The following is a 21,387-nucleotide window of genomic DNA, read 5'->3' as shown; positions in this document are numbered from 1 at the left end:
GCACCCGATGGAGCTGCACTGATCTGGCTGCACCTGACTTGGCTGCACCCAACTTGACTTGGCTGCACCCAACGTAGCTGCACCGATTTGGCTGCACCCGACTTGACTTGGCTGCACCTGATCTGGCTGCACCCGATGTGGCTGCACCTATCTGGCTGCACCCGATTTGGTGGCACCTGACGTGGTTGCACCTGACCTGCCTGCACCCAACTTGACTTGGCTGCACCCGATGGAGCTGCACTGATCCGGCTGCACCTGACCTGGCTGCACCCAACTTGGTGGCACCCGACGTGGCTGCACCTGACCTGGCTGCACCCAAAGTAGCTGCACCGATCTGGCTGCACCCAATTTGGTGGCACCCGACGTGGCTGCACCTGACCTGGCTGCACCCAACGTAGCTGCACTGATCTGGCTGCACCTGACTTGGCTGCACCCAACTTGACTTGGCTGCACCCATCTGGCTGCACCAGACGCGGCTGCACCCAACGCGGCTGCACCCAAGGTGGCTGCACACGAGGTGGCTGTACCCAATCTGGCTGCACCCAATGTAGTTGTACCCGATTTGGCAGCACCCGACGTGGCTGCACCCTATGTATCTGCACCAGTCTGGCAGCACCCGATGCGGCTGCACCCGATCTGGCTGCACGTCACTTGGCTGCACCCAATTTGGCTGCACCTGACCTGACTGCACCCGATCTGGCTGCACCTGACTTGGCCGCATCCGATCTGGCTGTACCTGACTTGGCCGCACCCAACTTGGCTGCATCTAATTTGGCAGCACCCAATGTAGCTGCACCCGACGTGGCCACACCCAATTTGGCAGCACCTGACTTGGCTGCACCCGATTCGGCTGCACCCAATCTAGTTCCCCCCCACCAGGTCCCGCCGTCGCCCCGAGCAGCCCGGGGGGGTTCTGGGTTTTGAGAGCACCGCAGGGCGCAAAAGCGGTGGCGGGTTTGCCGGCAGAGCGCACCTCCCCGAGCCGCGCAAGACTGAGGCGGCACCCCAAAAATCCATGTGGCACCCCAAAGGGTTACGTAGCACCTCAGAAATTTATGTAGGACCCCAAAAATGTACGCAGCACCCCAAAAATTTGTGTAGCACCCCAAAGACTTGTGTGGCACCCAAAAATTTGTGCAGTGCCCCAAAGACTTGGGTAGCATCCCAAAGACTTGGGTAGCACCCAAAAATTTGTGTAGCACCTCAGAGACTTGCGTAGCATCCCAAGGACTTGGGTAGCACCCCAAAGACTTGGATAGCACCCAAAAATTTGTGTGGCACCTCAAAGACTTGTGTAGCATCCCAAAGACTTGAGTAACACCCAAAGACTTGTGTAGCACCTCAAAAACTTGTGTAGCACCCAAAAATCTGTGTAGCGTCCCAAAAACTTGTGTGGCATCCCAAAGACTTGGGTAGCACCCAAAGACTTGGGTAGCATCCCAAAGACTTGGGTAGCACCCAAAGACTTATGTAGCACCTCAAAGACTTGTGTAGCACCCCAAAATCTGTGTAGCACCCCAAAGACTTGCGTGGTGTCCCAAAGACTTGCGTAGCACCCAAACACCTGCGTAGCCCCCCAAAGGTCTGCGTAGCACCGAAGAGCCGAGGGGGACACCCCGCAAAGTCGGGCACCGGCAGCGCTCTCACCTCATCCTCTCCTGCTCCCGCCGCAGACGCTCCTTCTCCCTCTCCACCTGCTCCGCCTGGGCTTTGAGGGCCTTCTCGCGCTCCTCCTTCTCCCGCGCCGCCCGCTTGAACTGCTCGAAGCTGTCGCTGGAGGACTTGGCCGTGGAGGACGGCGTGGTGGGGTGCTTCTGCACCAAGCTCGCCCACGAGCCCATGTTTTTAATCTTCAGGTCCTGCGGAGCAGAGGGAGGCGTTTTTAGGGTGCTGCCTGCCCCAGCGCCACGGGAGAAGAGGGCTGGAGAGGTGACGCGGCTCCTCGCCGGAGCAGAGCCCTTGGCAGCGCGGCATGCCAGCGGTGGTGGCAGGAGGTTGCGGGCTGGAAGTGGTGGTGGGGCTGGATGTGGCTGTGGAGCTGGAGGCAGCTGGGGGGCTGGAAGGGGCTGAGGGAGGGGTTGAAGAAAGCTTGGGGCTGGAGATGGCTATGGGAAGGGCTGGAGGTGGCTGTGGGGCCAGAGATGGGTGCGGAAAGGGCTGGAGATGTTTCCAGGACTGGGAATGGCACCAAAAAGGGCTGGAGATGTCTCCAGGGCTGCAGATGGCTGCAGAAGGGGCTGGAAATGTCTCCAGGGCTGGAGATGGCTCCAAAATGAGCTAGGGATGGTTCCAAAAGGGGCTGGAGATGGCTCCAAAATGAGCTAGGGATGGTTCCAAAAGGGGCTGGAGATGGCTCCAAAAGGGGCTGGGGATGGCTCCAAAAGGGGCTGGAGGTGTCTCCAGCACTGGGAATGGGTACAGAAGGGGCTGGAGATGACTGCAAAAGGGGCTGGAGATGTCTCCAGGGCTGCAGATGGCTGCAAAAGGGGTTGGAGATGTCTCCAGGGCTGCAGATGGCTGCAAAAGGGGCTGGAAATGTCTCCAGGCCTGGAGATGACTGCAAAAGGGGCTGGAGATGTCTCCAAGGCTGGAGATGGCTCCAAAGGGGCTAGAGATGTCTCCAAAAGGGGCTGGAAAAGGCTGTGGAAGGCACTGGAGATGCCTCCAGGCCTGGAAACGGCTGCAGAAGAAGCAGCAGGCAGCCCTGTGGAGCCGCTCCGCCGGCCCCCTTCTCCCAAACCATCCCCCGGGCTGAGCCCTTTCCCTGTCCGCGACCCGGAGCGGCGCCTGCAAGGGGGACCGAACCTCACCTTTTTGGGAGCGACGGGCGTTTTGGGCTCCTGTTTTTGCCTGTCCTTATCCGGCCCGCCGGGCGGCGGAGGCGGCGCCGGCGCCGGCGGCGTCTGCTCGGGGGGCCTAATGACGGGTCGCCCGCCGCCCTCCAGCGGCTTCATCTCGGCTCCTGCGAGGGCAAACGGTAGGTGAGGAGCCGCCCGGGAGCTTCCGAGGGCACCACGGGTGGCCAGGACGGAGGCCAGGAGCGCCGCGGAAGGGGGGACGGGGACTCACTGGGTTGGCCGTGCGCCGGCGCCTTGACGCCCTCGGGGTGTTTCGGCGGCTCGGGCCGCAGCGGCGGGCTGAAGGCCTCGGTGCGGACGGCGGGCGAGTGCATCTTCTCCTCCTTGGCCGCCAGCGGCTGCGACTGGGCGACAGAGGCGGCCCTCATCTCCTGCGGCATCCATCCCCGTCCCACCTCCCGCGGGCGCCCCGGGGTGGGGAGAGAGAAGCAAACCGTCGCCGCCGAGCCGCCCCGGCTCTCGGCGTCCGCGGTTCCGGCGGTGGCGCGACGGCGGGTTTTTCTAGGGGGGGACGACGGGGGGACGGCCGCGTGCGCCCTGCCGTTACCTGTTTTTTGGGCTGGATGCTTGGCTGGGGTGGCGACTGGTGGACCAAGCCCTGGAACGGCGGCATCTGTGGGGAATGCATCATGAGAGGGGAAGGGGCTTCCCTCAAGTGACCTGCAACAGTTCGGCACCAGTCAGTCCAGCGGCGGCGGCGGCCGGCCGGCATCGCGTCCCGCCGCCGCCGCCACCGCCGCCCCCGCGGAGCTCCGCTGCAAACAAGGCGCCGCCGGCAGCGCCCGGACAAACGAACGGCGCCCGGAGAAACGGCGCCCGGAGAAACGGCGGTGGCGCCGCGGCGTCGGCCACCGTTCGGCGACGAAGCGGCTTCGGTCCGTCTCGCGAGCAACCGGGGCCCGGCGGAGCCCCGCGTGCCGGATATCCGGGGCGGAGCGGCCCCGCCGCGGGGTCTCTCCGGGCGGAGAGCGGCGAAACCGAGAAGCGGGAAGAGCCAACGGCGCAGCCGCCGTGAGGGCCGAGCGCGCGGCGCCGGCGGATCCAGACATGGCCCTTCCTCATCCCATCCCTCCCGCCAAGCTGGATCCTTCTGCCAGGACCGGGCTGAGCAGAGCCAAATCCCCGCTCGGAGAAACAGGCCAGAGCCGGGACATGGCCAAGCCGGCTGCAGCCGACATCCCAGTGCTTCGGCCATCCATCCGGCTCCGTTTTTTTGGGGGGGGGGACACGAAAGATGGCGGAGGCGCCCCGCGCGCTCGGCAGCTCCGGCGCTTCGAGCAAGGCCGGACCTCGCCGGAGAGCGTCGCTGCGCACCGTCCCCGCCGGGGCGGCTCGGCCTCGGCGCCCCGCGGCCCCGTCTCGCCGCCAAGCGCCTCCGGCCGAACTTTTCCGGCGCCGCCGGATGACGGGGGACGGCCGCGGCGTTCGGTCCGCGCGCCCCCCCCTACGCAGGCGCCAAACTCGAGCGGCTCGAGGAGGAGCCGAGCCCGGCGCCGTCTTCCGCCGTGCGCAGCCGAGCTCCGACGCCGAATTCGGGGAACAGACCGGGGGGAAGTGGGGGGTGGGGGGGGGAGAACCCCCAACCCAGCCGCGCGGCAGCCCGTCCCGTTCCCCCCCCCGTCCCCGCTCCTGCGTCGCTTTACAACCGGTCCGACTCTACCGCCGGCCCCCAAAGCACCCGCTCACCGGTCGAGTAGGGATCGGGCTTATGGTGCCGGGGCGACGGGTGGTGCTGGATGACTTGCTGGGGCTTCGCCGGCTGCGGCGGGGGCTGCGGCTGGGGCTGCGGCGGGGGCGGGTGCTGCTGCGGCGGGGGCTGCGGCTGGGGCAGGTGGGGAGGGAAGGGCAGGGGCTGCATGTGCAGGGGCCGCTGCTGGGGCGGGTGCTGCAGCTGGGGCACGGCGGGGTGCGCCGGCGGCGGCGGCGGCGGTGGCAGGGGCGCCGGCGCCTGCGACTGGACCTTCACTGAAGGGAGAAGCGGAGTCTGCGGCTGCACTTTCTGCAGCTGCTGCAGGTAGAGCTGCATCTGGCTGGCGCTCAGCGGGAGGCCGTGGTGAGGCGCCGGCGGGTCCTCGTCCTCCAGCAGCACCTGCGGCGGCTGGGGCAGCGGCGCCTGGGGCAGCAGCGGCTGCTGGGCCAGGGCGGGCGAGACGGCGGGGGGACGCGGCGGCTTCGGCGGCAGGGCGGCCGCCCGGTTGCTGGGTCTCGACGGCTGCTGCGGCAGCGCGTTGTGCAAAGCTGGCGAGAGAGGCAGAGTCGGGATGGTGGCGGCGGCGGCGGTAACGAAGGGCCGCCGGCGCCGACGTCTTCGCGGCACCGCCGCCGCCGCGGCGGCGCGTGCCGGCGACTCACCTGGCGGGGAGACCACGGCGTGTTGGTTGAGGTGCGGCGGAGTGCTGTGCTCGGGCGCCGGGGGCAAGTGGGGCGGCAGCTCCGGCTGGGGCAGGTGCAGGATGGGCTGGGCGAAATGCGTCATGGCGTCGAACATGGCGCCCGGCAGCGGGTGCTCCAGCACGGGCACTTGGGCGGGCACGAAGGGCGGCGGCGGCGGCGACGACTTGAGCGGCGGCACCGGCGGAGGCGGCGGCACCACCGACGGTGGCACCACCGGCGGCGGCGGCACTACCGGCGGCGCCGGCGGTTGGGGCTGCAGCGGTTGCAACTGCTGCGGCGGCGGCGGCTGTTGCGGCGGCGGCTGCTGCGGCGGCTGCGGCGGCGCCGGCGGCTGCTGCACCTGCTGATGGTGGTGATGGTGATGCTGAGGAAGAGCAAACGGCGCCCGTTACGGCCGCGGGGAGCCCAAGCGCCCGGCACCCCTTCGGCTCAGGAGCGGGAGCCCCTCCGGCGCCGCTCCGGCTTCCTCCCTACCTTTTTCGGCTCTCGCCCCGAATGCCCCTTCTTCTTCGCTTTCGGCGCCAGCTCTGCAAAGACAAGAGGCAACAGAGCAAACGTTAGCGGCCGCCCGGCATCCGGGCTTTTTCCGAACGCCATCGCGGGGCCTGCTCGGAGTGATACGGAGCGCGAGGGACTCGGCAAGGAAGCCCGACGTTATTAAAAAAAAAAACCCACCACCACCAACCCCCCCGCGCCGGCTCCCTTTCCGCTGCCAAGATTATTTTTAAGGCCCCCGAGGAACAGCTCCGTTCGGCTACGCCCGGCCCGTTCCCAGGCTTTCCCAGATTAAACCGTCCCATCCCGCGGCGGCTCCCCCCGCTCGGCTTTGAAACGCTTTCCCCTAAATCCTCCCCCCTTCCCAAAACAATCCCAGCGTCGCAGGTTTGCGCCCGTTCCTTCGAATGTGGCGGGCCAAAAAAGGGGCAACGGGCCAAGCTCCGGAGTCGGCGGCTCCGAAACGGCTCCGGATGAGCTGCGCCAAAGCCGCAAACGAGGCCAAAAGACGGCGGTTCGGAGCTGCGAGTCCGTGGGAGAAATGCTTGGAATAGCAGCGGCAAAGCCAAACTAAAGCTCCGAGGTCCCCGCCGGGTCACGGCGGGAGTTTTGCTGCGGCCGGGGTAGGAAAAATAAATCCCCAAAGCGAGCGGAAGGGCGGGATTTGAAGGGCGTTTTTCCCTCCCAGGGCTCATGGTTCCCTCGGAGAGGGGCAGAAAAACACAACGCGGTGGGAAAGGAGGGAAGCGCGGCTCAGGCTCCCGGCCCACAGCGAATCTGCCCGCAAATATTTGCTGGCGAGCGGGAAAAATGTTCGATTCCGAAGGGAAAATCCCCCTTGGCCAGACTTGAGGGTGGCCGGAGAAATCGGGCGGCCGATGCTGCCCATGAGCAAAGCCGTTTTGCCCCCTTCCGCCGCCGCGCCGGGGCGGAAACCGCTGGGAATGGCACCGGCCATCGGCAACACCGGGAAAAGCCAGACGGGTTGGGAAAGGGAGGAAAAATGCGGGAGATGGGGAATTATCACGGCGGAGGAGGAGGATGGGCGCAGGGATGGCGTCAGGCTCCTGGTGCGCTCGGGCACCTCGGGCCCTGCAACTCCCAGCCCAGCCAGGGTTTTTCCAAGGTGGGAAAAGGTTCCCAGGAGCCGCTGCCGGCTGCTTTTCCGCGCTCACCCGCTGCCGAGGCTCTCAAAGCGGCAGGGAAGCAGAAAAAGTCTCGGCAGCATTTTCGCCCACTTCTTTTTCGCCCTAAAAATCCTCGCGCCCACCCGGAAGAGCGGGAGGATATGAGCCCGTCAGCCAGCGGCAAATCTCCGCTTTAAATCATCGCTTAAAACCACGAATCCGGGATTACACGAAAGGCGCGTTTTTCCGCAGCGAGCGGAATTTAAAGGCAACAGGCAGAAAACAGCCCGTTCGCCGTCAAAATTTGCTCTGGCGTCTGAGAGCGCTGGAATTACGAGTTTGCTAAAAAAAGAAAGAAAAAAGCCACGCGGTGATGCGGCTATTCCCGGAAAAGTCATCGGATTCCCACGCCCTCGGAGGGGGGGGGGGGAAAAGGCGGAGGAGCCCGGGGCCGGTTCGGGGAGGATGTTTTAACGATGCTAAAGGAGATTTAAGAAAAGCAACGAGATCTGGGAGCAGGTTATCGCTCCGAAACGCGATTGCCCTCGCTGGAAAAGCGAAGCTCCGCTCAGCCTCGGCAGCGTCGAGCCCCTACGGCAGCGCCTGGATGCGGCGCTGGGAAATTTGGGGACGCGGTGGGAAAGCTGCAGAGTTTGGGGAGACCCCAAAATCATGGGAAAGCTGCAGAGTCCAGGGAGACCCCAAAATCGCAGGGAAGCTGCAGAGTCCCAGAAGACCCCAAAATCATGGGAAAACTGCAGAGTCCGGGGAGACCCCAAAATCGCAGGGAAGCTGCAGAGTCCCGGAAGACCCCAAAATCATGGGAAAACTGCAGTCCCGCGAAGAACCCAAAATTGCAGGGAAGCTGCAAAGTCCAGGGAGACCCCAAAATCATGGGAAAACTGCAGAGTCCAGGGAGACCCCAAAATCACGGGGAAGCTGCAGAGTCCCAGAAGACCCCAAAACCGTGGGAAAGCTGCAGAGTCCTGGAAGACCCCAAAACCATGGGAAAGCTGCAGAGTCCCGGAAGACCCCAAAATCGTGGGGAAGCTGCAGAGTCCCGGAAGACCCCAAAATCGCGGGGAAGCTGCAGAGTCCCGGAAGACCCCAAAACCGTGGGAAAGCTGCAGAGTCCTGGAAGACCCCAAAATCATGGGAAAACTGCAGTCCCGCGAAGACCCCAAAATTGCGGGGAAGCTGCAAAGTCCAGGGAGACCCCAAAACCATGGGAAAGCTGCAGAGTCCGGGAAGACCCCAAAATCGCGGGAAAACTGCAGTGTCCCGGAAGACCCCAGAATTGTGGGAAAACTGCAGAGTCCAGGGAGACCCTCAAAAAAAGGAGCGACCCCCCCGCCCTTGTCCCATTCAAAACGAGCGGCTCTTCCGCCCCGCGCATTCACGCTGGGCACGGAAAAACCCCAAGGAGATTTTTTCCGAAGGTTCAAAGCTCGGAAGGACAAAAAGCGGCTGGCTCAATAAAAAAAACACGCTTCCCTCGAACGCGGAGCAAAACGGGGTCTAATGCTAAAAATCGCTAAAATAAAACAACACGCCGAGCAAATCGGAGCCTCTCCGGCGCCGGGAGCAAGCTGCATCCACGTGCAATCCGGTGCATCGAGCCAACTGCCTTTTCCCGGACTCGACCGTGGATAAAAGTTGCAATTCCCAAAGGCAATCTCTCTCTACGGAGCAATTTTGGGGGAAAAAAAGCAAAATTGGGGCCCTCCGAAGCGCCCTGGCGAGCAGAGCTTGGGATTCGGCGCTTGCCACCGTTCTTGCGGCCACGATTTCTCGTTTTTCAGGAATTCTCGGGAAATAGCTCAATGTGGAAAAGCCGGTTGAAGCAAAACACGGCGCTAAGCCGGGATGGAGCCTGCAAGCTTGCGACATCGGAGCGGGAGGTACGAACGCGTGGGCTGCTGTCGGCACGAAAAACCCCGCGGCTGCTTTTCCCGACCTCCGGGAGATTCGTCCTCCCGGATTTTCCCCCCTCCCTGAGCATCGGCACGCGGAAGAAGTGATGCGTCCGATCGCCGGCTGGACGGGGGGGGGCTAGAAACGTCGCGTGTTTTAAGGCAACTAGAAGGAGAATCCCGAGATGGAAAAAAAGCACCGGGGAGGTTTGGACGAGAGGAATCGGCGCGGTTTCGTGGAGAGAAAAAACTGGAAAGCTGCCGTAAAAACGCAATTTTAGTCCCCTCTAAATTACGGTTTTACAGCATCCGGCATCTAATTTTGCTTCCGCACGTTTGCGCTAACAGCTTTGCCTTGCCCTCGGCGGGCACAGGAGTGCCGCCGTTCACCCGGAGAGGTCGGGAGCTGCCGGATCGCGGCGCAAACTTTGGAAAAGTCGGAGGGGGGAAATCTCCGATCTCAGTTTGCCGCGTAGCCGGCGCGAGCTCGTCCCCGCCGGAAATAAATAGGGACGCGTTTCAGAGCAGAGAAGCCAACGCACCGCTGGCGCCATTCCGGAATCGCTTCAGCTCCTTAAAAAAACACAAATTTTGGAGTCGCTGTCAGGCAAATTTAACGCCGCGCAACACTGCGGCCCCGGAGGAAGAGCAGCGAACGGGCGGGTTTTTTTTTTTGGTAGCCTCAGTAGGTCCAAATCCGCATCGGCTCCTGGACGGATTAAACCCGGGAAGCGGAAAAAAAGCCAGCTGCCCCTAACCGATACATCCAAGCGGAATTCCTTAAAAAACCCCGCAGCTTTCTAGCAAAACAACGTTTCATCGCTGCCGCCTTACAGAGCCCGGTTTAACTTCCCGCGTCCCGGCTTAAGTTAGCGGCTAGAGGAGACAATAGCTTTAGTCGACGGCACGGCTCGGCCGAAGGACGGCACTCGCGGCAAACCGAACGGCTAAGCGGAGCAGACGCCGGCCCGGATGGTTATCCTACTTTTTTTTTTCCAAGCAAGTCCTGCCCAATGCCGTTAAAAAACTAAACGCCGTTGTTAAGACGCAAACGCATGTCTCGGCTTTTCCCCGCCGCGCCGCTCCGGCGAGGCCGCCGCCGAGCTCCTCCGAGGAAAACACAGCAGCTCGCTAAAAATACAGATGTAGGTTATTAGGCAAAGAGACACCTTGGCGCGGGCCGGAGTTTGGCTCCCGCGCCCAACTTAGGAAAAAAGTAACGCGGAGAGGGGGAAAAATCACTCGTCGCGCCCACGAAATGCCAGAGCCAACGCCAACGCCGCTGCCGTGCCGGAGCGGGGGCCGCGGCGCGGCGGCTCCGGCAGACGCACGGGTTCAGTTACAAAGACGACAAACTTAAAGACCAAGCCGGTAATGAAAACGTTATTTATTTATACAGAAAACAGGTAAAAGGATCGAGTCTTTAAAGAAGCCGCATCTAACCTGTTTCCGAATCTTCGCTGTCGGAGGAGCTGGACTCGCTGGTGCTCTCGGATTCGGAGGAGGAGAAGCCCTTCATTTTGGAGGAGCCAGCGATTACGTCCACTTTCTCTGCTGCAACGAGACGAGGGAACGACATCGTCAAGGGGCGTTGAAAAAAAAACCTGTGAGCCGGAGGCCCTGAGCGGCTCTGGGAGCGGGCAAACCCTTCTCCCGGTTTCGGTCCCGCTTCCTGACACGGACGCGGACTGGTTAAGCCGGAGCAGGGGCTCCAAACTCGCTTTTGGGGCTCGTGACTTTTTTTATCGCGTGCCGTAACCGTTAAACCTCGGCCAACGGGCGGCACAGAGATTCCTTTCAAATCCCTGTTTGCCACCCCGTCGTTCAGGGACATTTTATTTAAAAAAAAGCGCGTATCGGTTCTTCGGCCATGAATATCTATTAAAACGTGGCAGAAAAACTTCCGACTCCCAAAGCCGGCGGAGAGGAAGGGCCGCGTCGCCAGCCTCTCCGGCCCCGGATGAAGCTCTAAAACACCAAAAATACCGGCACCGCGTCCCCCATTCCCTTTCCCTGTGCCGGGAACACGGCACTGGAATAAGTGGCGAACCGCTTTGAGGCCGAACGGTACCTTGAGGTTTCCGCTTCTTCCGTAAACACGACGTTACGTATCTCTCCAGCTCCCGTAACGTGGATGGTTTTAACGTCTCAAAGTCGATCTCGATCTCATCCGGATTGGAGTTTTTAAGCGAGGGTTCTCGCGACTGGATGATATGGACAACTCGGCCCAGTTTCTCCCCGGGGAGTTTATTAATGTCCAGGCTCAGCTGCCTCTTCTCCTCGTAGGACATTGGCTTACACTTCTCCTCTTCCTCGGACTCGTAGGCCGGAGGGGGTTTGCTGTTCTTCACCGTCACAGGCTCCTTCTTACTACTTAAGAACAAGAGTAAAGAGATTATTTATTACAGGAGCCTCCCCAAAAAGGCGGAGGGGTTTCAACGAGCGGCTCGCTCCATCCTCGCGCCCCGACCGCCACGACCACGCCGCTGCGTTCCGGGAACCGTCGCGTTTCAGGAACCGCCGCTACCGCGCAGAACAGCGCGAGCGAAGCGAGAAGCCGCGGAGCCCCGACGGAACGGGGACGGAGACGGGGCTGACCTGGAGGTGCTGCTGTTGCTGTTGCTTTTCTTGGCCTTCTTGGGCGGCGGCTCCTTGGCTTTGCTCTTCTTGCCGTCGTCCAGCTCCTCCTTCTTTTTGTGCTTCTCCTTCTTCTTCTCCTTCTTGTCTTTCTCCTTTTTCTTTGGTTTGTTCTGCTGGGGCTGCGACAGGGCTGCAAGCTGTTCATGCACTGCTTTAAGCTGAGAGGCAGACACACAAAGATCAAGATCCTTTTGCCCAGCACCTCCTCCTCTTCCATATTTATTACCTTCCTCGCTGATGCTTTTCTCCTCTTGTTTTTTGTTTTTTTGGACTACCTATGCTCTTATCTGTTAATATTAAGTCTGGTTTTCCAGCTTTTTGGCATACTGTGATTTTGGGGTAAGTCCAGACCAAGTTCCTTCAAGAGTTTGGCACTGTATTTCTCCCCGTTAATCGCAGAAGGCGGCGCTAAGCCACGCTTTATTTACTAGCGCCAACAACGTCACGAATTCTTGGGATTAGGGAACATTTTGGGGGTCCTAAAGGGGTCTGGAAGGACCGTTCTGGAAAGCACCGATCCCTCGGCGCTCCGCCAGCCCTTTCTGACTGACGAGTGCTTTATGCTATCGTTATTTTACGGCTAAGCTTTGAGCCGAATACAGCGAATCGCCTGAGGCGACCGATCCGTCAAGACGGACACGTTACCTGTTCCTGGAGTTCGGCCAGCCGCTGAGCTCGCTCCTCCTCGGAGTCATCCGAGGAGCTGTCGCTGTCGGAGGAGCTATCGCTGCTGCTATCGCTAGATGAAGGGGGAGCCACCTTGGTCGGAGGCGGCACCACCACGGGAGAAGAGGCCGGGATCACAGGTTCCTCGGGTTCGTCGGGCATTTTGGCGAAGCGCATCTCAAACACGTCCTGCGAACACACGGGACAAATGACGCGGGGTTCGGCAGCCCAACGCCATCGTCACCTCCAGGGTGTTTCCCGAATACCGGCGGCCGCCCCCCTCGGAGGAAGCAAAACACCCGCGCGAGACCGCGTCACACAGACAAGGGAATCTCCTTCGCGCCCAACGTCTGTTTGGAGCTTCGACCGTATCCCGAACAGTCAGAAACAAACCACCGCGGTTCTGTCCGAGGACAAAATCACCCGAACTCATTTCACACCAAGCCTGCAACCGCTCTGGCCCAAAAAAAAACAGGGAAAAAGAGGATTTTGTCCCCCAAGCAGGCACGGCGTTCCTCTCCAAGGAAGCGGCGTGCCTGGCCGAATCCCCTCATGCCGGGCAAAACACTTAGAGGGAGGAAAACCAAAAAACAGCACAATTTTTCCGGGCCGTTTGCTTCCTGAGAGGCCAGTGAGACCCGAAAACAAGCTCCACTCAGCTGCTTTGAGTTGTTTAAACGTCAGGCAGGTGAGTCGGAGCTTAGCTCGTCACTCCAGGCTCCTTTTGGAGTCAACCGGAGACGGGGAAGGTCCAGAGGGCGACTGCAGGTCCAGAGGGTGATTCCAGGTTCAGAGGGCGACTGCAGGTCCGGAGGGTGATTCCAGGTTCAGAGGGCAACTGCAGGTCCGGAGGGCGATTCCAGGTCCAGAGGGCGATTCCAGGTCCAGAGGGCGATTCCAGGTCCGGAGGGCGACTGCAGGTCCGGAGGGTGATTCCAGGTCCAGAGGGCGATTCCAGGTCCAGAGGGCGACTGCAGGTCCGGAGGGCGATTGCAGACACCACTTCTCCCAGTCGCTCACCAGCATCCCTGCGGGCTCCACGGAGAATCGGGACCGCGGGACCAGTTTGGATTTCCCGCGGAAACCGTTCGCCCAAGGAACAAGCGACGCCTTGGCCCGAGCACGGGTTTTTCGGCAAGGCCCGTGGGGCTTTTCCCGACGTCGGCGTCTTCCCCAACCGCTTCTTCCTTCCTAAATTAGCGGAGCCGGAGCCTGGCCGGGCTGTTTTTCTCCGTCGGCACCAGTTCGGGCATCCTTTTGAGCCGCAGCAGCTTCGGGGGACGTTTGCGGAGGAGTTTTTAGAGAGCAGCGTCTCTTTTTCACTGATTTTAGGCAGCATCGCGGAGAAAAACCACGTGTTTTAGCCCGTTTTGTCGGGACTGGGGCTCTCGACGCGCGGAAGCGCAAAGAGGGTGAACGATCTTAAGCCGAGCGAGGGCGAGCGCCTAAAGTAACAGGTTCCAACACACGGAGCGTGAAACTCGGCTTTATAAACGGACCGGAAAGAGGTTTTTCCCATCCGCGCCACGCTCCAAAAGTTCCTTTTCCATCTTTGCGTCGGGAAGAAAGCTCCCCCAGCAGCTCCGTGCAGGGGGGATGCGTTCCCAAGCCGGTTTGCAGGGTTTAACGCACCCGGGGGAAATCGCACCGAAAGTTAGACCAAAACGAGGAAAAAATAGCCAGGGAAAAGGGCGAGCATCATCTTTTCCGGCCTTTTTCCAAAGCGCTGCGAGTATCCCGGGTTTTGCAAGCTCACCAAAAGCCGCCCTCGGCCAGGCAAACCCTCTTCCCGTCACCGGCGACTGCGACGCCGAGTAGTTTTTACAAACGGCTTTACGGAAAATCCGGAAGCGGCTTTTTTTCCCGTTTCTCCTCTGGAAACGCACCGCTCTACCGGTTACGAACCCAGCCCAGGGCTGTTAACGTCTGGTTTAGCCTCTGTTTTTTGAGTTAAAACTTGAATTAATAGTTTCTCCCCGGCTCGCGGGTGTTTTCTGATGTAAATCAGCTCCTTTGGCCGCCTCTTTTCCGAAGGCGGAAAGCAAGCCACGCTGGTTTATTTGGCTTTCCGAGAGCCCTGTCATTCAAATAGCCCTTCCGCTCCGCTGGGCTTGAGCTCATCTTTTCTTGAGCTGGGAAAAGGAGTGTGAAGAGCCCTGCTGGATTCGGGCGTCCCACGGCCGCGGCATCCATCTAGGCTCCTCTCCGCTTCCCGGTGCTCGCTCCAGCACGGGTCCGAAGCTGCCGGCTCCTGCCGTCAGCGCAATCGGATTCAACGAGCTGGAAGTTATCGGGGTGCCGCCGAGGGCCGATACAACTTATTTCTTTCTGAAACGGCAACAGCAGCCACCCTCTTCCCAAGGCAAAAAGACAGGAGAAATCAGCGCTGACGTGAAACGACCGCCTGGAAACACGGACGGGGAGAATCCCCCGGGCTCGGCGAAGGGTTATTTAGTTTGTTCGAGACGACAGGGCGCCGCAAACAAACGCGGATGGCGCCTTTGACAGCAGTTCTCCGGTGCTACTACAAGATCCTTGAACATATTCCCCCAAAAACTCCAAGATCCACTTGGAGGTTTTTGTTGCTGGCGGAACACCAAAGTTTCTGCATCCCGGGAAACCTGTGTAGCTCATTTCCCAGCGAACCCGTTACTTCCAAACGCTTCGCACGGCGCCAGAAGGAGCGGAGAGCGCAAAACGAGGCCGCCAAAGAAGACAACCGGTGTGACGACGCGTCGCAGTGGATAAAACAGCTATTTCCTCTCTCTCGGTATTCGCGGGAGGCAAGTCGATATTTCAAAGCCTCGTTTTTCTCTCCCTCCCTTTATCAAAAAGATCAGAGGGGGAGAAAGATGCTGCCGCACGAAACGGAAGCGGCAAATACGAACGGAGCTGATTCAGCCTGCTCCATCTCCTGCTTCCGCAGCAAAACAAAATAACCTTTTTTTTTCCGCCGTTACCTACCGGCCTGCTGTTTTGAATAGTATTTTAAGACTACGCGGCCTTTTCTGCTGGTGCAATTAGTAAAGAACGACGCGGGCAGTAACGAAGCGTTTCCTTACCTGCAGCTTCCGCGCCATGGCCACCACCTCGTGATCGGCGGGGTTGTATTTGTAGCAGTTGGAGAACATCAATCGCACGTCGGCGGCGAATTCCTGAGCATCTCTGTATTCCCGGTTCTCCAGTTTGGACTAGAAAGGAAGGGGAAAAGAAAAGAGGAAAAACAAGAGAAAAACTCGCTGCTATTAACCGCGCAAAGAAAAGGACCCGATCCATCAACCCAAAACGTCCACGGAGTTAAAGGCCTTCATACGCCCACGTTCCTCCCTCTACAGCGGTGCGATTAATCTTTGTTAATCCAAGGACTTTCGCCTGGTTTATGAAATACGGAGCGGCCCACCAGGATCCTCAAAGATAATTCGATGGTGTGTTCGAAAGAGGACACTTCAGGCCATCTTCACGCCACCCAGGAGACCACCTGCGCCCCAGGTCAGGTCCATCAACCCAACAACCCAACGGCGACGCTCTACCGCAAAGAGGGCGTTCGAGGCCAGCGACACCACTGCCGAATGTCCCCCGCTCCTGAACCTTGGCTCTGCGGGACCCGAGCCAAGAGGAGCTAAAGCTCCGTGGGCACCCGGCGCCATTCGTTAGCAAAACGAGACGGTTCCCTTCGCTCGGAGCGCTTCCTCGGGAGGAAGGGCCCAGCTGCCTGCTCTCATTTTGGAAACATGGCCACGTTTGAGGGGGTAAGATGCAGTGACAACAGGAGGATCCTTCGCTGAGGGTGGTGGGCAATGAAAGAAGACATGGGGGACATGAGTTTTCCCCTCCCTGCTTTTATGTCGGCACGGGAGACGCGACGCATCTCGCCCGCTTTGCAGGATCGCGTCATCTAGCCTCCCTTTGCGGTCAAAACCCGGCAGCTAGAGCGCCGTTCCCTCGCTCCCCGTTCAGACATCCGCCCTAGGATGAGCCGAATCCGCTCTCACGCTCTCTCCCTCGGCCCTGGCTATAAAAGGAGCCCGGAGGCCGAGGTTGGGTGGAAGCGCGTTTGCCAGAGGAGAAACATCTGGCCACCGGCGGCTGGAACTGGACTTGCTGGGTTCTTTTCGCACGGGTCCGGCGTCTCACGCGTAGGGCCCTAAGCTATGTTCGAATCAGCGAGCCAAAGCGCAGAACCTAACGTGAGCTCGGAGCCGCGCGGTCCGAAAGCCTTTTTCAGCCGCCGCTCCAAACTGTCGCTTCTTCGACACGGAACTTTTCACTTACTTTTCAAAAACAAGCAACTCCGACTCTGCACTAAAGGGAACTTAACGCGAGACTGGTTTAGACAGACGACTTCAGAAACACGGGCCTTTATTTTAAAAGAGGAGAAGATGTTTGGTTTTAAATAAACCCCCTCCGATTAGCCTAATCCTGCGCTCACTGAGGCCATCTCCTGGGCTAAGAACATCGAGGAGATTAATACAGTAATGGAAAATTTCTATAAAAAGCACATAAGTGTTTCCTAAGAGCCCTTCTGGAGAGACCACGGGTCATTTTTTTCCCCAAACATCACAATAACAGCAACCCAGGCAAAGCAAGAGGGACCGAACGTAGGAGAACCTAAGGCAAAAAGAATCAAGGCTGGCAGACGTCCGAGAACGACCGGGGCGCGCGCCTGGGAAAAGTTCGCTTTTCCGCACGATCCGCTTCCCCCTCGGATCCCAACCTCCCCTCCCGCCCGCCACTGCTCGCGTGAACCTGAGCTTACTTTGATTGTGCTCAGATCCATGGGATGCTTAATGATATCGCAATAATCGTGCAGTCCCAGGGCTTCCACGTCCACAGGTTTGTAGAAGGGCCAGGCGTAGGCGGCGTGCTTCTTGGCGAACATCTCCTTGATGATCCCGCCGCAGTATTTTAACTGCTCCGACACTTTGCTGCTCTTTTCCACCACGTGCTGCTGCGAATCGGGAACGTCCTTCTTCGGAGGCTTCACGGGGCGGCTGCTTTCCCTTCGCGGACCCAGCTTGGTGGACTTGGGTTCGGCGGGCAGGGAGGATGACTCGTGAATGGGGTCTATCGTCGTCGGCGTGGTGGTGTCTGCTTTCCTCTTCACTCCTTTTTTTGTCTGCAAGCGAGCAAAGGAATCGACGTTACCAAGTCTCCGAGCTACCTGCGCTTCTTGTCGCCTGACAAGGCTTCACCACCGCTTAGTGCCTCCAAAGTCTCAGCACGGAGGTGGCGCTGAGGGGCGGAAGTTGGAAGAAATTACTCTAGAAAAATATATGGATTATCTCCATCGTACCGGGAAGGTGAAGCGCACGAGTCGCTTCAGTAAATCGAGATTTTTTTTTTTTCCCCCTGAGTCACCTACAGCTCAAATTAAGCAAGGTCTCAAGAGGGTTTTTCCACGCAAGTCTGGGTGGAATTCATCATGCCCAACTTTAACCGCCTACAGAGCGCAACCCACGTCAGAGAGGGTCACCGCGGGCTCCCCCTTTCCTACTCAGCGGGGAGAAGGAAGCGTTTTCAGGGCATGAATTTTGACTAAACCGCGGCTGTCGCCTTCAAAGGATGACTCAAGCACCAACGGAAGGGCGACCGCCTGACGCCGGCCCCGCCGACACGACATCCATCCGTTAGATACCCAACGGCAAACCACTCACCTTCACGGGCTGGGCGGGAGTGGGGATAACGGGAGGGTGAGGCTGCATGGGCTGGGGCGCCGGGGCCGGCGGAGCGGGGGCTTGGGGCGCGGGCGGCGGAGGCGCGGGCGGCTGAGGAGGCACCATCGTCATTACTGGCGTCTGGACGATGAGGTCGGGGGTGACGGAAGGGAAGGAATGAGCCGTCTGCGCGGACTGGAGGTTTTGCGGCGGGGCCGGCGTCTGGGCTGGGGACGACGCTTGGGTCGCGTTCTGTACCGTCGACGAGCCGGGTTTGGATGTAACTGCCAAGACAAAAAGAAAGCGAACGTTGCGTCTCTCTCATCAACGCGTCTCGGTTTTAACGGGAAAACAATTAATGTTGCGCGGCGACACCGCGCTGGCCATCAAAATAATACAGCTCCTTAATTAATACTTTGCCGTTCCCGTGCTCGAGCGGCCGGTCAGGGATACCCACTAGCCACGTTCTCCTGAATATTTCTTTCCCAGCTTGCTAGGTGGAACGATGGAGATGCCCAGGACCTAACTGCACCAAAACCGCTTCAGAAGAAGAGCGAGGAGCAGGTCAAAGACCCACCACTCTCTTTTCCCCCGTCCTTCCAAAGGATTTCTCAGAGTCGGGGCAAAGAGTTGAACGCATCTTTCCTCGTCCGCCCTTTCTATGCTGCTTCTTGACCGCCCTAATTGCGGCGCAAACCTGAGTAGCTCCTTCCTTCGGAGCTCTGAACCTTCCCGGCTTTCCAGGGAAAAGCCTTGGGAAACACCCTGCAAACGGGAATTGCTACCGGCAAAGCGTGACCATCCTAGACACCCCCAATTCTGGAGAAGGTTTGGGCGCAGCAGGCGTTACAGGAGCCCCTTCGGTTAGAGGGCACATAGATTTCCAAGGGTCCTTCCGAACTGTTATGTTCGGCCCGTTCCAGCAAGAAGAGAACGTACGGGACCACCTGGGCATCCCTGGCGCTTTGGGAGCCGCTCAACTCCCAGCTGACTCAGAGACTTTCTTGAAAAACGCGAAACCGGGCTGCAAACTCCATTTGGCAACTTATTAAGGGGAATAAACTCGGGCGTTTTCGCGCTGGTCAAAGTATCGACTGGGTGCCACCATCTCCAGAACGTTTCGGAAGAGCACGAGACCCGTTTGGACTAGTGTGTTTGCTACTCGGAGACCACTGGGTGGTTGAATGTAGGTGGGCAGCGCTAAGCGCCGGTAGAGCTACACCCTTCATCGCTTCTACCAGAAACCCGGGGCCTTTCGAAATAACCTCTTTAGACAACGTTTTGCAGCTGCTTTTACGCCCGTTATTCCCCCAAGCCGTAGCAGAACTCCCCAAAGCAGCAGAGACTCCTTAAAGCAAGTTCACGGAGCGCCCATCCTCCAGCAGGATGGTCCCCCACCGAACCAACGCCACGCACGTGACATCAGGGACGTTAAAACGAGGGTACGCGGCCAACGTGCTTGGGAACGCGACCCTCACGGCACGCGGATGGCAGAGCATCTCCTCCCTCCCGAGCCAAGCAACGAGCTTCACCGTGGTCCTCCTCAACCTGAGCAACAACCTTGTTTTTAACGGTTTATCCCGAGATGGGTGATTATTCTCCGAATTATTTGCTGGGCAAGTGGATTTAACCAGCGGACTGGAGGAAAATGATCTTGCGGGTTCTTGGCTACGTGTTCAGCGCAAGTAAATCGTACGGGGAGCTAACGCGGGGAACACCAGGCGTGGGACGCCCCAGGCCCCACGGCGCGTGCGACGGTAGGGTTTCCGGACGAGCCAGTCGCCTTCGACTCCCCTTCGACTCGACGGAGAACCCGTCAGTGAAGGGAGCTGAAGGGTGACGGGCACGGATGGGGACCTACCCGGTACGTGGTCGGATGAATCCACCCCAGTCCCAGCGGAGGAGAGGACAACCCGCTTCTTAAGTGCCTCTCTAAACTTTGGACTTGGAACTGGATCTTGGAGGAAGAACAGCTTTGCTCCGGGCGATTTCATTTTCTTGGATCTAAGGGGTGCTAAGAAAGGTGGTGGCCAACCCTAACCTAACCCAGCAGAGCTTCTCCCAGCACAAAGCAATTCCAAAAGCGACAAGGGAGTAACGGAGAAATCGGGGACATTGCCTAAAAAATAACAATTAAAAAACCATCTCAAATAGAGGTGATGGTGATTTGGTCACACCCGCCACCTGCGAAAAAACAAAAATCGGGTTTGCCGGTGCTTTGAAGGCTCGGCGGCACAAAGCTGCGGCCTCCGAGACTCGACACACACGATTCCAACCAAAACGAGAACTAGAACTGGTCAAGAGCGTGGTAAAACCCTCCTAAGAACCAAACCACAACCCTGTAATCGGGAAAGAAGCAAACGCCGGTTAAGAAGCCCCACGTAGCTGAGACGGGGAAGCAAAAGCCTTCATAAAGATAACGTAGAAGTAGCGGTATCGAAGCACTCGGTGGCCCGATCCCGAGTCGGGGCCCAACGGCATAGCTGTTCCAACAGACGTCGGGAAGTTGCTGGCAGCTAATACACGTTAGCAGCTCGGGAAAGGGAGAAAAACTGCAAAAAGGGGAAGAAAACAGAACATAAAGCCAAGGCAAAGCAGTTCAGGACGTGAGAACGGGCAGCTTTTAGGTCAACGGATCGGACGAAAAGGCGTTCCAACAACAGTATTAACTCCCTCCTGCAGAGAAAGGCTACGACTGTCAATAATTAAGCAGAAAAGGCTCAACGAGTTCATAAGTGCTTCTGTTCTGGATTTGTGCTCCCGTCTGGACAGTGCCAATAGAGAAATGCTTTCTATTCCAACAGCAACCGAGGAGGACGTTCAACAGCAACTACTGAGGTTGGACATTTTTCTTCTCCTTTACTCCACAGGTCCGGATAACTTAGACCCACACCCTGAAAAGAAGTTGGTTAAGCTCCTTGGACTGCTCCCGTTGATCCTCAGAACCTCGAAACCTTGGAGAATCGCCCATTTTGACTGCAGCGCAAGCGGCGCGACTCTGAGGCTGAGCAAAGTAGGACGGACCCAAGGCGGAGGGGCACAAAGCATTGGAGAAGGCTTGCGGAGCGCGCGCCTCCCTCCATGCGAGCGCCTCGAGAGCCAGCGCGGGCAAGGCAACCGCGCGTCTCGCCAACGCCACCAACGCCAACGCGGTTAACGGTCCTGCGCGCGGCGCTCGTCACAAAGCACCGGCCTCGGCACGGCGCAGCGTTTGGGTGAAGAACTGAGCACGACTAGACGAGCAGAACAGCCCCCTTTTGATCCTATAATTTACTAATCGAGGAACGCGGCATCCAAAAAGCCTAAATCACTGAGTCTTGAGCTATAAACAGACAAAAATACAGCACGTACGGGTAATTTTACCAACTTGTAACCTTAAATAGCTTCCAACATGCTGCAGTTCAACTTTATGCAGAGCCTAAAGCGTTCGGGTTGAAATTTCAGCCCTGTGCAAGGCTGATCGATCAGTCCAGCCCCCCTCCCCCAAAAAAGGGGCTGGTTTTTTACCGCAGGGAAAAAGCAGGGAACGACGACGTTTCACAGCTACGAACGCCAACCCGAAGCCTCAGCGGGGCTCTGCTGGCTGCAAAGTCTATCCCCAACGCTCCTCCTCCCCCAAAAAGGAGAGATGTCTGCAAGC

At 59.0% G+C, this 21,387-nt stretch overlaps 1 protein-coding gene across 3 annotated transcripts in view; it reads right to left on the bottom strand.

Annotated features, from left to right (window-relative positions):
• Positions 1-21,387, bottom strand: part of BRD4 (bromodomain containing 4) — a 62,525-nt gene that overhangs the window by 3,281 nt on the left and 37,857 nt on the right. Inside the window, exons 8-21 of one of the 3 annotated variants that reach the window (XM_067314709.1) lie at positions 17,748-18,031; positions 16,850-17,209; positions 15,156-15,284; positions 12,073-12,282; positions 11,386-11,585; positions 10,859-11,160; positions 10,231-10,341; positions 5,727-5,779; positions 5,211-5,616; positions 4,545-5,096; positions 3,406-3,518; positions 3,070-3,202; positions 2,811-2,962; positions 1,648-1,859 (exon numbers count right to left, since the gene is read on the bottom strand). In XM_067314709.1, the coding sequence (XP_067170810.1) occupies positions 1,648-1,859; positions 2,811-2,962; positions 3,070-3,202; positions 3,406-3,518; positions 4,545-5,096; positions 5,211-5,616; positions 5,727-5,779; positions 10,231-10,341; positions 10,859-11,160; positions 11,386-11,585; positions 12,073-12,282; positions 15,156-15,284; positions 16,850-17,209; positions 17,748-18,031 (3,217 nt within the window). Of the gene's footprint in view, positions 1-1,647; positions 1,860-2,810; positions 2,963-3,069; positions 3,230-3,405; positions 3,519-4,544; positions 5,097-5,210; positions 5,617-5,726; positions 5,780-10,230; positions 10,342-10,858; positions 11,161-11,385; positions 11,586-12,072; positions 12,283-15,155; positions 15,285-16,849; positions 17,210-17,747; positions 18,032-21,387 lie in introns of those variants that run through there. The other 2 variants (XM_067314710.1, XM_067314711.1) reach the window with 2 other exon arrangements.

The sequence above is a fragment of the Apteryx mantelli genome, chromosome 36 (genome assembly GCF_036417845.1).
Source record: "Apteryx mantelli isolate bAptMan1 chromosome 36, bAptMan1.hap1, whole genome shotgun sequence".
NCBI lineage: Eukaryota > Metazoa > Chordata > Aves > Apterygiformes > Apterygidae > Apteryx > Apteryx mantelli.
This window is presented reverse-complemented; position numbering and strand designations above follow the sequence as displayed.